The following is a 13,006-nucleotide window of genomic DNA, read 5'->3' on the forward strand; positions in this document are numbered from 1 at the left end:
GTGCCTTGGTCCTTCCATCTGAAAAATGGGAGCCTTTCCAAGAGGGCTGGAATTGAACCCCTTCATGCTTGAGCTCTTGCTTTGTGCTAGCCCATGGCTGGTGGGTTGACAGTGGTGAATCAGGCAAGTCTCTCCCCTGTGCTTCAAGCTACTTGCAAAGGGGCAGAAGAGACATGACCTGTCTGAGGTAAAGGATGATGGTAGCATGAGAAGAAGTGGAAAGAATGAACCATCCACCCATTTAGGAAGGGTCTCAGCATGATCTCTTTAGCAAGAGTTGTGGCAGTAAAAATCCTAGTCACTTCTTAGGTGGGACTTGATACATTCAGGAGGTTTATATGATGAGAGTGGTGTGATAACACAGGCTAGGAGTAGATGACCTTGGAAGACTCTTCTAGCCTACACTCCTGGCAGATTTACAAGACTGCATTGCTGTTGGCATGTGAGAAACGGTGTTTCTAGCAGAGACAGAACAAAGCTACGGAGTCTGATGCTACAGCCCAGTTTCCAAGGGGCTGTAGCATGTAGGCAAAGAGTTTTTCAGGCAGTCCCATGAACAGAAACAGCTTGGTCCTTCCTTCTCCTGAGTCAGGAGTGTTTGAGCCATTTCCTTTGCACCTCAGTTGAAAGCAAGCTTTCTGGTATGCTGAAGATGTTCCTCTTGTTCCTTCCTGATTTGCAGGGTGTCCTCACACCATGTTGAGCATATAGAATTTTTTTCTTGTCTTCACCATTAATACAGTGCTAGAAACTTGTCTAAGCTGAGAGACATGTAAATGTCTGAGGTCAAAAGCCCTCCCATTTGCAGGAGAGTACAGGGAGGGCAGACTCAAGAGCTTGCTTTGGGGTACTCTGGGTTTATTACTATGACTTGCTCAGGGCACAGGGCCAGCAAGCACACAGGGCTTCTCCAGTGGTCCAAAGAGACTCACAACAGCTCACTCCATTCCAGGGCAACACTGGAGTGCTTCCAGATCCAAGGCTTCGGAGGACAGATGGGCTGGCATGTCTTGTTGTACCCCATATTTCCGCACCCTGATTCACTCCCAACCCCAAGCTGGGATGTGACGAGCCGTCTGTCAGACAGGTTTGTACAAACACTGGCTGTAATGCAGGCATGTGCTGAAACAGATCCTCCTATCCCCCTCTGCTTGCACCAGAACCGTCCTCAGCCTGGCTGCTCTGCCAAACCAGATGGCATCTTCACCCTGGGGCACCGTGTTGGCAGAGCCCAAAGAACAGAATGTCTGCAATGAGGCTGACATAGGTTCCTCCTGCAACCCGCCTGTCACCTACCTTGGTTTTGACTTGAGGTTTTCTTCTTATCACATCTCTCTGTTGTATGATGCATGCTTGGGTCTTATGGGATAGCACCTAAATATATCCTCTGTGTAAGAAAATTTAAGTATACATGGAAAGTTTTACAGCCCAGGTTGTTTCCAGCTCACTGTCTAAACAATCTGCATCCTAGAAACACAGCGGGCAGGATGTTTGCTTTTACAGAGAGTACCCAAGTACCTATAGGAGAGTGACGTTGTGATAAGGCAAAGGTCACAGTAGCTGCTTCAGCAAAAGGTTGAACTGGCTGGGTTATCAGCTTGTACTGAGGGGGGAATTTGATCTGGAGAATTCACTTGGGTCTGAAAAGTCCTCCAGAGCGATCCCAGTGAGTACAAGGCAGAGAACCATTGGGAGTGTTTAGTGTGCCCGACGTGCCGCTTGCTCAGAGGTGCTCTGCTGCTCTTCAGGAATTGCTTCTGCTATGACCAGCCATTCCTGACTCCCCTTCCCTCTGAGTCCTGAAGACATGGAGAAGTATTTCCAAACCTGCTCCAGCATCCTTCCCCATTGGGCTTTTCTCTGACAGTGCTTGCCTGAAACACAGTGGCGTTCGCAGTCCTACATCATGATTTGAATTTCCCAGCTTAAAAGAGGTCATGAAGAAAAGGCTTCATGAGACATTTCTGCTTTAGGAATGAGTAGTTTTGAAGTGGCCATCCAGTTCCTGACTCCAGATGGTGAAATGAGATCAGTGGATACGCATGTTCTCGTTACTGTCAGCAAATATCGCACAGGATGGAAACGGATCTCCAATACGGTATTTCCACCATCCTTGAAGTCAGTGGTGATGATGCTGGTTTCATCACTGCCCAAGATGGTCTTAGAAAATGTTCTTGTATTGATGACACTGAACCAAAACCTTCATCGTCAGCATCTCCCACATTTTGGGAGTTTGCAGCCTAGTCCTCATCCTGCTACTGATTTCTAACCCTGCTTTGCTGCACAGACATCTAAGCTTTCATAATGAAAAGCCAATTAAAGCACACCATTAAGCGCAGCCTTTTTCCTTCCTTGTCCAAACCTATCTGCCACAGAAAGGACACAAACACTGTAGTGCAAGTTGGCAGATGCTGCTAAAAATGGGAAAGATAAGATGTATAAGTAAATTACTGAAATGCCAGCCTGAAGTCTCAAACGGGACCATAGCAGACAGGGTCAGACATATGTGGCCTCTTACCCACTCGGTTCCCAGCGCTGCAAAGCCACCTGAGCTCCTCACCCAGCAGAAGCAGATTAACCACTTTTTATAGAAGCTGGCAGTGCCTGAAGTTTCCAGGCTGCTCATTCAGACACAGCGAGTCCTCAGCAGGGAGAGCAGAGGGTGTTAGAGGAAGAACCATGAGACGATGGTCACTTTGATTTAACTTCACATGTGCATGTGTCTGGTGCCTACAGACAGAGCTGTACAGCTCCTGGGGAAGGGAGGTGAAGGAAGAGAGACGAAGATGTGTCTCAGTGATGTTGGTACAGGTTTGCTGCTGATTTATGGGCATCAAGAGCCTGCACAGGATCAGTGAGAGCCTCTTTGACCCTCCACTATTCTCACTGACACTCAAAAACCCCAGGGTGGGATTTTAATTAGCGCATAGAGAGGGAATAGCAAGAGGAAAGCTGAAAGAAACACTGCACCGAGGAAGGGGAGAAATGCAGATGGGGAAGAGAGAGGAACAGAGAAGCTGTAAAGGATAATTTTCCTGCTGACTGATGGTGGTACAGCCGTAAGACCCCGGATGTATTAAAAGTAATGCAGTGCCACATAAGAGTCTTGCAGTCAGGGCTTCTGCTGCCTTTTTAAGACGAGCTCCACTTTGTTTAAGGATGAAAGTTTCCTGCATTTACCCCTCATTTGTGAATCATAACAATGGCATAGTGGAATTTGAAACTCTGTGTGCTGAACCCTTCTGACGTACATGAAATACGGGATTTTTCCTCTAATAAATATTCCTCCCTCAACATGTATTTCTTCTTGTTATCTCTAGATAAGAAACTCATCAAGCAGATGTAGCAGCATCGGGTCTCTGTGACAACATCCTTGCAATGTGATGTATCACAAGATCATCATCAGAGCAGGGTGCATAACTGGTTTTTTTCTTTTTTAGACGAGAAAATAATCAAGCTATGGAAAAACTTGTGTCTTGTTTTCAGTTTATAGCCCTTTCCCACCTTAAAAATACATATTAAAAGACCTTCCAAAGAGTTTTGGAGCAGTACAATGGGGATTTTAGCAATGCTTATGGTCACTGGAGAGCGGGCAGGACCCCCTGTCTGAGGATGAGGAGGTCGAGGCACTGTGAGGTGAAGTGAATAGTGTTCAAGCTCAGAAAGCTTAAAAAACTGGAAATAGCAGCCAAGAAGCTATGCCAGCACCTTCCTTGCAATCACCAGACCACGTTCTGTGTGATAACAGAGAGCACACAAGCAAACACACATTAAGCCTGTTCCTTCCTTCTCTTGGGATGTGGAGGAATCATGTCCCACTGCTGCGGTTGATAAAAGCCTTCAGAAGTCATAGAGGGACCCAAATTCTTCTTTCATTCTTTTTTGGAAGAACTTGTAAAGGCTGGTTTATAAAACCTTTTGGCAACTTCTTCTGAGTTTCTAGACCCCATCATCACTTCCACAGCACCAATCAACCTCTCCTTCTCTGGAGACCACACTTTAAGTTGCCTCAAGACATGTCAGTAGTGTCCCTGCATGCTTTCCATCGCAGCTCATGAAAATATTTGCGCCAATTCGAGTCTTGGTAATGCAGGTAATGAAGCACTGAAGAGCATAGTGCATTTTCACTTCAATGCAAGGCCTGTTGAAGGCAGCAATGTTTCCCTGATGTTATGTCGCACGATACAAACACAGGGATTGGCATGAGAATTGCAGAGGGGTGAACTGTGGCTCAGATGATAGTGGACAGGAATTTGCCTGCAGAATGAGGCTAATCCTGCTGAACGCCACCAAGAGAAGAAAGCGTTATTCGTCTCTCCAGTCCAAAGGGAGGTCGGGCGAGATGGTCTGAGCTTTCTCATGTAGTGGCACAGACACAGGGTTAATACATATCTGTATGTAGTTGCTACATGCCTGGAGCCCTGCATGGAGCACAGGTTCTCCACGGCTTCCCAAGACCTCAGCACCAGCATCCCCCTGCCATCCTCCTCTCACCATGTCAGTCCTGGGCTCCCACCCTGACTCTCTCAGTGCGAGGATGCGCAGCCTCCAGGATAACTTGGCTGGTCCCAAAATAAAGTCCCCATCCCTGCAGCCCTGCAGGGCCCTCTCTGGGCAGGGATACAACCTCGCCAAGGGTGCTGGGCAGAGCATTTTCTGTGGGGAGCCTCCAACCAGTTGCCCATGGGAACCTTGTATTTGTTGCCTTCCAAACGCATTCTCAAATTCGGGTTATTTTTAGGCTCTTTTCCTAAGGAAACAAGATTAATATGATCACAGTGCAAGCACACGTGTGTATACTATGTATGAAACAGTGTACCTCTGCATTTGTCTCACCCAGATACTTTGAATTCTTTGGGCAATTTCAACTAAGTTTGAAGGAGCACTATAAAGTGTTGGGGAAAACAGCCGATTGGACAGAGGAGAAACAATATAAGGACTTCCATCAAACTCCATCCTGCGGTGGATTAGAAGGGGGCGGTCAGTAGGTCAGAGAGGTTCTCCTGCCCCTCTACTCTGCCCTGGGGAGACCACACCTGGAATATTGTGTCCGGTTGTGGCCCCTCAGTTCCAGAAGGACAGGGAACTGCTGGAGAGAGTCCAGCGCAGCCACCAAGATGCTGAAGGGAGTGGAGCATCTCCCGTGTGAGGAAAGGCTGAGGGAGCTGGGGCTCTGGAGCTGGAGAAGAGGAAACTGAGGGGGGACTCATTCATGGGGATCGATATGGAAAGGGGGAGTGTCAGGAGGATGGAGCCAGGCTCTTCTCAGTGACAACCAATGATAGGACAAGGGGCAATGGGTGCAAACTGGAACACAGGAGGTTCCACTGAAAGATGAGAAGAAACTCCTTCCCGGTGAGGGTGGCAGAGCCTGGCCCAGGCTGCCCAGGGAGGTTGTGGAGTCTCCTTCTCTGCAGACATTCAAACCCGCCTGGACACCTTCCTGTGGAACCTCAGCTGGGTGTTCCTGCTCCATGGGGGGATTGCACTGGATGAGCTTTCCAGGTCCCTTCCAACCCCTGACATTCTGGGATTCTGTGAAATAAAGGCTCCCCACGCGCTTGCCTTTCCCGCACGTTCAGAGCCTTTGCCCTTGTGGGTGCTGGAAGGGAGGCGCTGGAGAACGGCGTTAAAGCCAAATCTGCTTTGCCGGGAGGTGGAAAGGGGCCCCCCGGGGGAATCCCCCGGCACGGAGCTCCAGATGAGGGGTGGGTGCGGGGATGAGGGGGAGACCGCTCCGGAGGCGGGGAGGCAGGGCGGGGGCGAGGCGGGCCCGGGGCCGGCGGGGGCCGGCGCTCGCCGCCTCCCCGAGGATAAAACGGCAGCGCCAGGGCCGGGCGGGCAGAGCGGAGCGGCGGCGCGGAGCGGAGCGGCGCGGCACGGACCGTTACGGGAACGGCGCGGACTGGACGGGTACGGAGCGGCCGGGCCGCCCTGCGGAGGTGAGGGTGGCGGCGGGGCTGCCAGCCCGCTGAGCCGGGACAGCCTGCGGAGAGGAGGGTCCCTTCGCTTGCCGGTGCGGTGCTGGGGACGGCTCTGGCTCCTGGCTGAGCCGGTGTCCCCGCCGGTGTCCCGCTGCCTCTTTGCTCGGTCCGGGGTGGGGGGTTGCAGCTGCCAGCAACAGCGCTCCGTGCATGAGGCGGGCGGGGGGAGCGGCTTTGCTGTTGTGTCCCCCTACACACCCCTACAAACTCCCAGCCCTGCTGTGGGCAGCCCTCAGCCCCTGCCACCCGTAATAAAGGGAGCTGCCTCCAGGCTCCTGCCTGGTCTTCTGTAGCAGGAGGACAGCGGCGTGGGCATGTCACCAGAGAAAGAGACTCAAAGCCACTGCAGGAAAGGATTTGGGAAGCTGGAAGCCATGTGGACCTGGCTAATCCACTTTCTGATCCTTGGCAGAGGTTTGCCTGAATCGCTTCTTATTCAAAACCGACTTTCCCTGAGCGTCCCGATGAGCTGGGAGGAGGTGTGTGGCCATGAAATGCAGGCTTAGCTTTCCCCCGCACCCAAAAGTGCCCACAGAGTTTTATCTTTGCCCTTTAGTTTCTCTGAAATTTGCATTGGGATCCTTTTGTGCTGTTCCTGTGAAGCTGTACAGCAGGACACAAGGATGGGCCAAGAGTTAGTATTGTTTCTTGGCTGCAGGACCAGTACCCTGGGGGGGTACAGGCAGCTACTGCCAACTTCAAAGCAGCCCTAGGGCTGCACTAATGTTACACAGGAGAGGTGGCAGAGCTTCAGGCCGACCCTGCCCGGCAGTTGGGGATGGTGCAGGGAAAACCCTTTTCTCCATGGTCTCCTAAATCCCTGCATGAAGCATGGTTTGGATCAGGAGTCTGTCTGCTGTGCCAGGTTTATGTAAGCGCTGATTTGCGGTGTCAAGAGATGGCTAAGAATCAGCTTGCCTTTGGAAAATGTATAAATATATGGCATCTGGCCCAAGGCTGTATGAGTAGCCCAGTATTTGTCTTGGTCCCAACCCTTGGAGAGATTCTGCCATCTCTCACCTGCTCTCAGCTTGGCCTTGAGTCTATATCGAGTACTTTCCAGGAGCAAGGATGGAGCAGGAGTGCCAAAAGGCACTGTCGCTCTGTCCTTTATAGTGGCTTCTTTTATGGCAGACCTGTGGGTGCTCCTTGTGTGGGACCATAAACCCCCCCTCCAGTGCACCGGTTTGGCAGGAGACACCGCTCCATAATGCGGTCCTCCCCAGCACGCTCAGCAGCTCCCTCTGACCGGCAGGATGCTGGGCCAGGCGGGTCACTGGTCAGACCCAGGGTGGGACCATCCTAGCTTTCCTGTTGTTAACATCAGTACAACACCCTTGCACCTTCCTTGGCAAAGGTGCTGAGCCCCAGCCCTGGTAGCTGACTTCCAGGAGGGCTGCAGGTGAAGATGGCATGTTCTGACCACAGACAACGCTTTTGCCTTGTGGCATGGAAGGGAAAGCAGCGTTAGCTAATGCTGCTTATTCCAGGAACCAGAGATTAGGGAAGAGAACTGACTTCTAGACTCCTGGAGAGACAGGGGCCTGATCCTGCACTGCTTACTGCCTCAAAGCAAGTGCAGTCTGGCTTGAGATCAGTGGAACGGTGAGCTGCATTTGCTGGCAGGCTTAACATTGGCATGTTGCCGCTTTTTGTTGCAGGTGGGAAGGCAGCAGTAGATCATTATGGCCCTGGCAGACAACACGGGCTGTGCCAAACCCAGCGAGGACTTCCCTTTCCCCGAGATCATTGAGCTCAATGTGGGTGGGCAAGTCTATATCACCCGTCACCCCACCCTGGTCAGCGTGCCTGGCTCACTCCTCTGGGAGATGTTCACCCAGAAGAACGTCCGCTCCCTGGCCCGTGACAGCAAGGGACGTTTCTTCGTGGACCGGGATGGTTTCCTCTTCCGCTACATCTTGGATTACATGAGGGACCAGCAGCTCGTGCTGCCTGACCACTTCCCGGAGAGGAGTCGCCTGCAGCGAGAGGCTGAATATTTCATGCTGCCGGAGCTTGTGAAGATGTTGGCCCCCAAGTTCAGCAAGCAGAACTCGCTGGGAGATGACCCATGCCAAAGCGACCCAGAGGAGCTCTCCCCCAGCGCGGATGCCACCCGCAACCTGACCTCTGCCAGTGCCACGCTCCCCAGCACCGTGGCTGGTGGCCCTGGGGGTGCCATCGCCGCTGGCACAGGTGCTGCCGGCACCGACATCCGCAGGGCAGGTTTCATCACCATCGGCTACCGGGGCACGTACACCCTGGGCAGGGACAGCCAGACGGATGCAAAGTTCCGCAGGGTGGCACGGATCATGGTCTGTGGCAAGACGTCGCTGGCCAAGGAGGTCTTTGGAGATACCTTGAATGAGAGCAGGGACCCGGACAGGCCCCCGGAGAGGTACACCTCCCGGTACTACCTCAAATTCACCTTCTTGGAGCAAGCCTTTGACAAACTGGCTGATGCTGGCTTCCACATGGTGGCTTGCAACTCTACAGGCACCTGTGCCTTCGCCCATGACCAGACAGATGACAGGATCTGGACCTCTTACACCGAATATGTTTTCTACCGTGAGTGACACCAAAAAATAAACACCTTGCAAACCAAACACCAACTCTCCCTTTCCTCTCCTGTGCTGGCTGTTGACTAGAAGGTAGACAGACATCCAACCCCTGAATCCCAGCAACCCCCTTTTGCCTCCTTTTGAGTTTGTTCTTGGTTTTTTTTTCCCCCATTCCTTCCTCCACGTTGAACCTGTTTGACTCTTCCTTGTAGCAGCTGCTGACCAACAGCCTTCTTCCCTCTCTCCGACTTCTGCAGTAGCCGCCTGTAGCTCCCAACCCTCCCTGGATGTGTGGACTTGGACTCTGTCGTGTGCGTGTTTTGGGTGGGAGGGAGGGATACACTGAACTGTGCTCTGGGCTGGGATTCCTGCAGCTCCCCGGGTACCTGCTGCATATGCTGTATTTGATCTGCCAAGGGGTTCAAGTGGGAAAGTGTTGATTTAAGGACATGGAGAAAGGTGGGAAGCTGAGAGGAGGGTGGGGGGTGGAAAGATGAAGCCTGGCAGCGCGGATATATTGCCATTAGCCCATGTAAGCAGCTTAGCATTTAGACTGTCAGTGCTGGGGAAGGTTGGATAAAGATGCACCCTGTGTTTGCAGTTCTGATTCAAAGCATCGCTGCTGCTCTGGGATGCCTTGGGGTTTTTTTTGCGGGGGGCACTGGGAGGGGGTGGATAAACAAATGCTCTGTTCATGCACATGTTGAGGGGTGGGAGGGAAACAGGGAAGACTTTACATGCTCTCGGGTGTAAAATGCTTATACATCTCCCAAACTGGTTGGAGGTCTGTCAGAAAAAAGTATCTTTATCTTTCCTTTAGAGTATGATAGCGATGTGGGCTCAGAGGGACAGGTTGTGTTGCTCCAGTGAGCGGCAGTTGGGCTCAGCCACGACTTCACAGGTTATGGGGAATCTTTGCCCACCACGAAAATCTTTGCTATTTCAGCAATCTCTTGTGAAGGTCTCTGCAACCCCAGCTCTCCATGGCCTGCCTGTGGGCCTGGGGCTGGCTGCTGCTGCTTTACCATGCCTGGGCAATGTGTAATAAAGGAACAAAACCGACTTGCCTCCATCTTCGTGTGCAAAGGAGGTAGCGCTGGGTGTGTGCTGTGGGCACTGAGCTGTTGTGTGAGCAGAACAGCGCTGGCACCTGGGCACAAGCGATGTGCTGTGCTATACAGATTCAAGTGAAGAGAAGGAAGGAGGACAAACTTACTGGAGCCCTCTTTTCCTGCTCTGACCCCCCCCTTCTCTCTGAATCTCTGCTCCCATCCCAGCTGGGCAAAGCTGCAAAGTAGCACATCCCTGATGCAAATGGTGTGGTCTAGAATTATCTACTTGCTTGCAGACCAGCCCTGGGTGATACATTCATCCCCATCACTCAAGCAGAGCCTTGCGAGCCGAAGGTGTCAGCCTGCAGACCTCTGTGCCAACACCTGCAGGAGCACTCATAGGTGACCTCCATCCGCTGATGTTCCCCAACTGCTGCCTGCTTGCTCTCATCTCCCTCATACCCACCATCCATCCCTGGTCCTTCACCTCTGGCTGCTTCCCCAGCACCCCCTGTGAAGCTCTTGGTGCAGGGAGCTAAAGGGTCATCTCACCAGCCAAAGGGTCTTTTCCTCTGGCCATTCATTTGGCTGGAAGGCTTGCAGCTGGTTTCCCAAGAGGCAGGAGGGCTGCAGCCTCCTGGCATGCAGGGCAAGCAAAACTTCACTGTGAGGCAGTCCCTGAAGAAGGGGAAGGCGAAAGTGGTATTTTTATAAGGGCCCGTTCCTCATTGCAACAGCACTTTGAAGAGGAAATGCCAACCAGCTTTAAAAAAAAAAGGGAACTTGAGCTGGGTGTATAGAGAGAGGGTGAAGGGCAGAATTAAAACATTTTTAAATAAAGGAGGAAGGGAGATGCACTCCACATTTGCTTGTATTTTTTTTTTTAATTGAAGTTTTTCTGATCATTATTAATAAGGACTGACTGGGAAAAGAAATTACTGCCTTGTGAGAAACATGGGTGTTCAGAAGTTTGCTTTTTCCCCCTGGAACTGAAATGAAAAATCGATCTCACAGGAGCAAGCATTTTTCCTGAGGGAGAGACCATAATGGCAAAGTCAACATTTAGGTGGTTTTGATGTACCAGGTTATGTGATCTGGGCCGTTAAACCCAATACACCAAGTGTAATGTGATCAGAGCAGAAGAGTTTACTTTTGAATCATTTTAGAGTCTGATGGTTTTCATGAAAACTGATACTTTGCAGAAAAAAAGCACTTTTGTTGAGATCTAGCTCAAAAAAAAAAATACAACCATTTTGGATTTCTTTCTTTTCTTTGCATACATCTAGTAATAGAACAAGTGTCCTTTTGCTGCTGCCCATGGCTGGGAGGAGAACCTGGTCAATTTGATCCACGGTGGCATGGAAAAGCCATGGTTTAAGGTACTCATCCTCTGATCAATCATGGCAAATCAATTGAGCTGGGGAACAAAAAAAAGGCAGGGGATGGCTGAAGTGAGTTGTGAAGCTCTCCAGGGCTTCAAGGAGACAGCACAGAAGGCACTTTCCTGATGTCACCTGTTTGCTGGCTTTTCCTGGGAACACAACTGCATTTCTGTGTGTTTCCAGATCTCGGGGTGCCTGTTGGACTATGGTGCTCTGTCTCTAGGTTGGGCTCATTCAAAGCACCTATGCCTACTTAGCTACCCTTGAGCTTCTCATCTCCCACCATCCAGCATGTCCATAGGCACTCGGGGGTAAAATCAAGTCTTGTTCAGTTTCCTTCCCTCCTGGATGTTGGTGATTTTTCTCTTCCCAAGAAGGTGGCGTGACCCTGCCCTTCAGGTACTGGTTTCTGCCAGTGCATAACTGGGTTAAGTTGATGCTCCCAGCTAGCACAGAACCATGCACCAGGTAGAGGCACTGGTGGCAGCATCCTGCTCCTATCTAGGAGCTGCAGGTGAAGATCCTCCGCCTGCATGGCAGATCCAGGGCTTTGGAGAGGAGCTGGCTGCCCCCAGATGGGCCATGGGTAGCTTTGCTCCAGTGTAGGAGGGCTAGCACCTCCAAGGAAGGGCATGTGGGCAGTGCACACCACTAGCAAGCCAGAATGGGTCTCGTGTGCATTGGGGGATTACTCACATTGTCTGAAAAAGCCCAGGGCCAGGAGGGATCCCTGTGATTCTTTTAATCTGACCTGCACAGAGCACTCAACGGCTTTTCTGAGGGGAGTCCTGCTGTGAGTGAGAGGTGGGCACTGTGTCTAAGGTAGAGCCAGATACCAGACCGGCCACCAGCTTGGCCTTGAGGATGGTTTTTAGGATAGCATAAAAAACCCAAAACCTCCCAAGGGGTCTCTGTGTGGCATCAGGTCCCTCGTGGAAGAGCGTGGACCACGGTGGGGCAGAGCGTCCTTTGGGAAGGTGTCTGGTCTCGCTGCAAAGCTCAGCAGCTGCTGAGATCACCAGAAACCAAGGAATGTTTTCATAAAGGGGGTTTAAGCTTTCAAAGCTCGTTTTCCCTCTGAGGGGTAATGTAACTCACCCTTTCATTTAGAGATGCCCAGAAAATCTTCCGTCCCAAAATAATACCCCTCGTTCAAATGAGGCAGAACATGAACCTGGGCTGGGCCTGTGTTCCCAGGCAAGCACCCTGCCCACAAATTGCTGGTTATTCACTCAGCATCTCATTCTGCACGAACACTGCAGGAACTGAGGTTTCCCCATAAGAAGCCAAATCCCATCTGTCTCCATCAGACACTTCTGCCACCCTGAGAGAGCATTTGAAAACATTTTATGTCTGAGATCTGACTTCAGCCCCTCTCTAAGGAAACCCCATTTGGTCCTTCCTTGCCCAGAAACTGAGCTCTCCCCATCCCGCCAGCAGCCATAAGGATGGAGAAGATCAATACTGGGGGACTGGGAAGAGGATGAACAGAGTCCTGTGGGGTCCAGAAGATTAGAGAGGCCAGAAGGGAGTCACAGAAAAATCTGTCCCCAGCCTAGAAATCCCATCTTGCCATGGGACACCTGACAAGCCCAGGCTGCTCAGCACAACACCAAGATCAAGACTGACTAGAGTGCAATGTTGAAATAATGAAGTACTTACTGATCAAGAAAAGAAAGGGTAGAAACAGCAGTATCTGGAAGCTGGAACCAACCTCGTCTAATTTGAAAAATAAAACCCCAAAAGCTACCTTTAACAGCATGGGTATTTGCCACTGAGAAAAAACAGCAGAGAGACAGGGGTTCTCCAATTCTTGGTGCAGAAACTGCAGCCTGGATGCTTTTCTCTAGGAAGGGGTTTAACAAAACAAAGGGTTTAGGCTCAGTTTAGCAGCTGACATCAGTTGGCTGCAATGCGCAGGGGGTGAGACAATCTGCAGAGCAAGCTGTGCTCTGGCCAGCCACGAAGAGACCTCTGGGCCTCCTTCCTGGGGCCACAGGAGGAGCAGGAGAGGGAACGCAGCTGAG

At 51.4% G+C, this 13,006-nt stretch overlaps 1 protein-coding gene across 2 annotated transcripts; it reads left to right on the forward strand.

Annotated features, from left to right (window-relative positions):
* Positions 1-5,809: 5,809 nt before the first annotated feature.
* LOC139825432 (BTB/POZ domain-containing protein KCTD12-like) lies at positions 5,810-10,550 on the forward strand. Of its 2 annotated transcripts, none has more exons than XM_065846867.2 (2): positions 5,810-5,942; positions 7,646-10,550. In XM_065846867.2, exon 2 carries the CDS (start codon positions 7,670-7,672, stop codon positions 8,558-8,560), a length of 891 nt encoding a protein of 296 aa, XP_065702939.1. In that variant the 5' UTR covers positions 5,810-5,942; positions 7,646-7,669; the 3' UTR covers positions 8,561-10,550. The 2 variants fall into 2 exon arrangements, with proteins under 2 accessions (XP_065702939.1, XP_071669492.1); XM_071813391.1 differs by having other exon boundaries at positions 5,826-5,913.
* The last annotated feature ends 2,456 nt before the right edge of the window (positions 10,551-13,006 follow it).

Source organism: Patagioenas fasciata, chromosome 11 (assembly GCF_037038585.1).
Source record: "Patagioenas fasciata isolate bPatFas1 chromosome 11, bPatFas1.hap1, whole genome shotgun sequence".
Taxonomy (NCBI): domain Eukaryota; kingdom Metazoa; phylum Chordata; class Aves; order Columbiformes; family Columbidae; genus Patagioenas; species Patagioenas fasciata.

Bases quoted from the DNA above. Each gene is read 5' to 3' on its own strand.
- LOC139825432 (XM_065846867.2), top strand. From the start codon at position 7,670: ATGGCCCTGGCAGACAACACGGGCTGTGCCAAACCCAGCGAGGACTTC.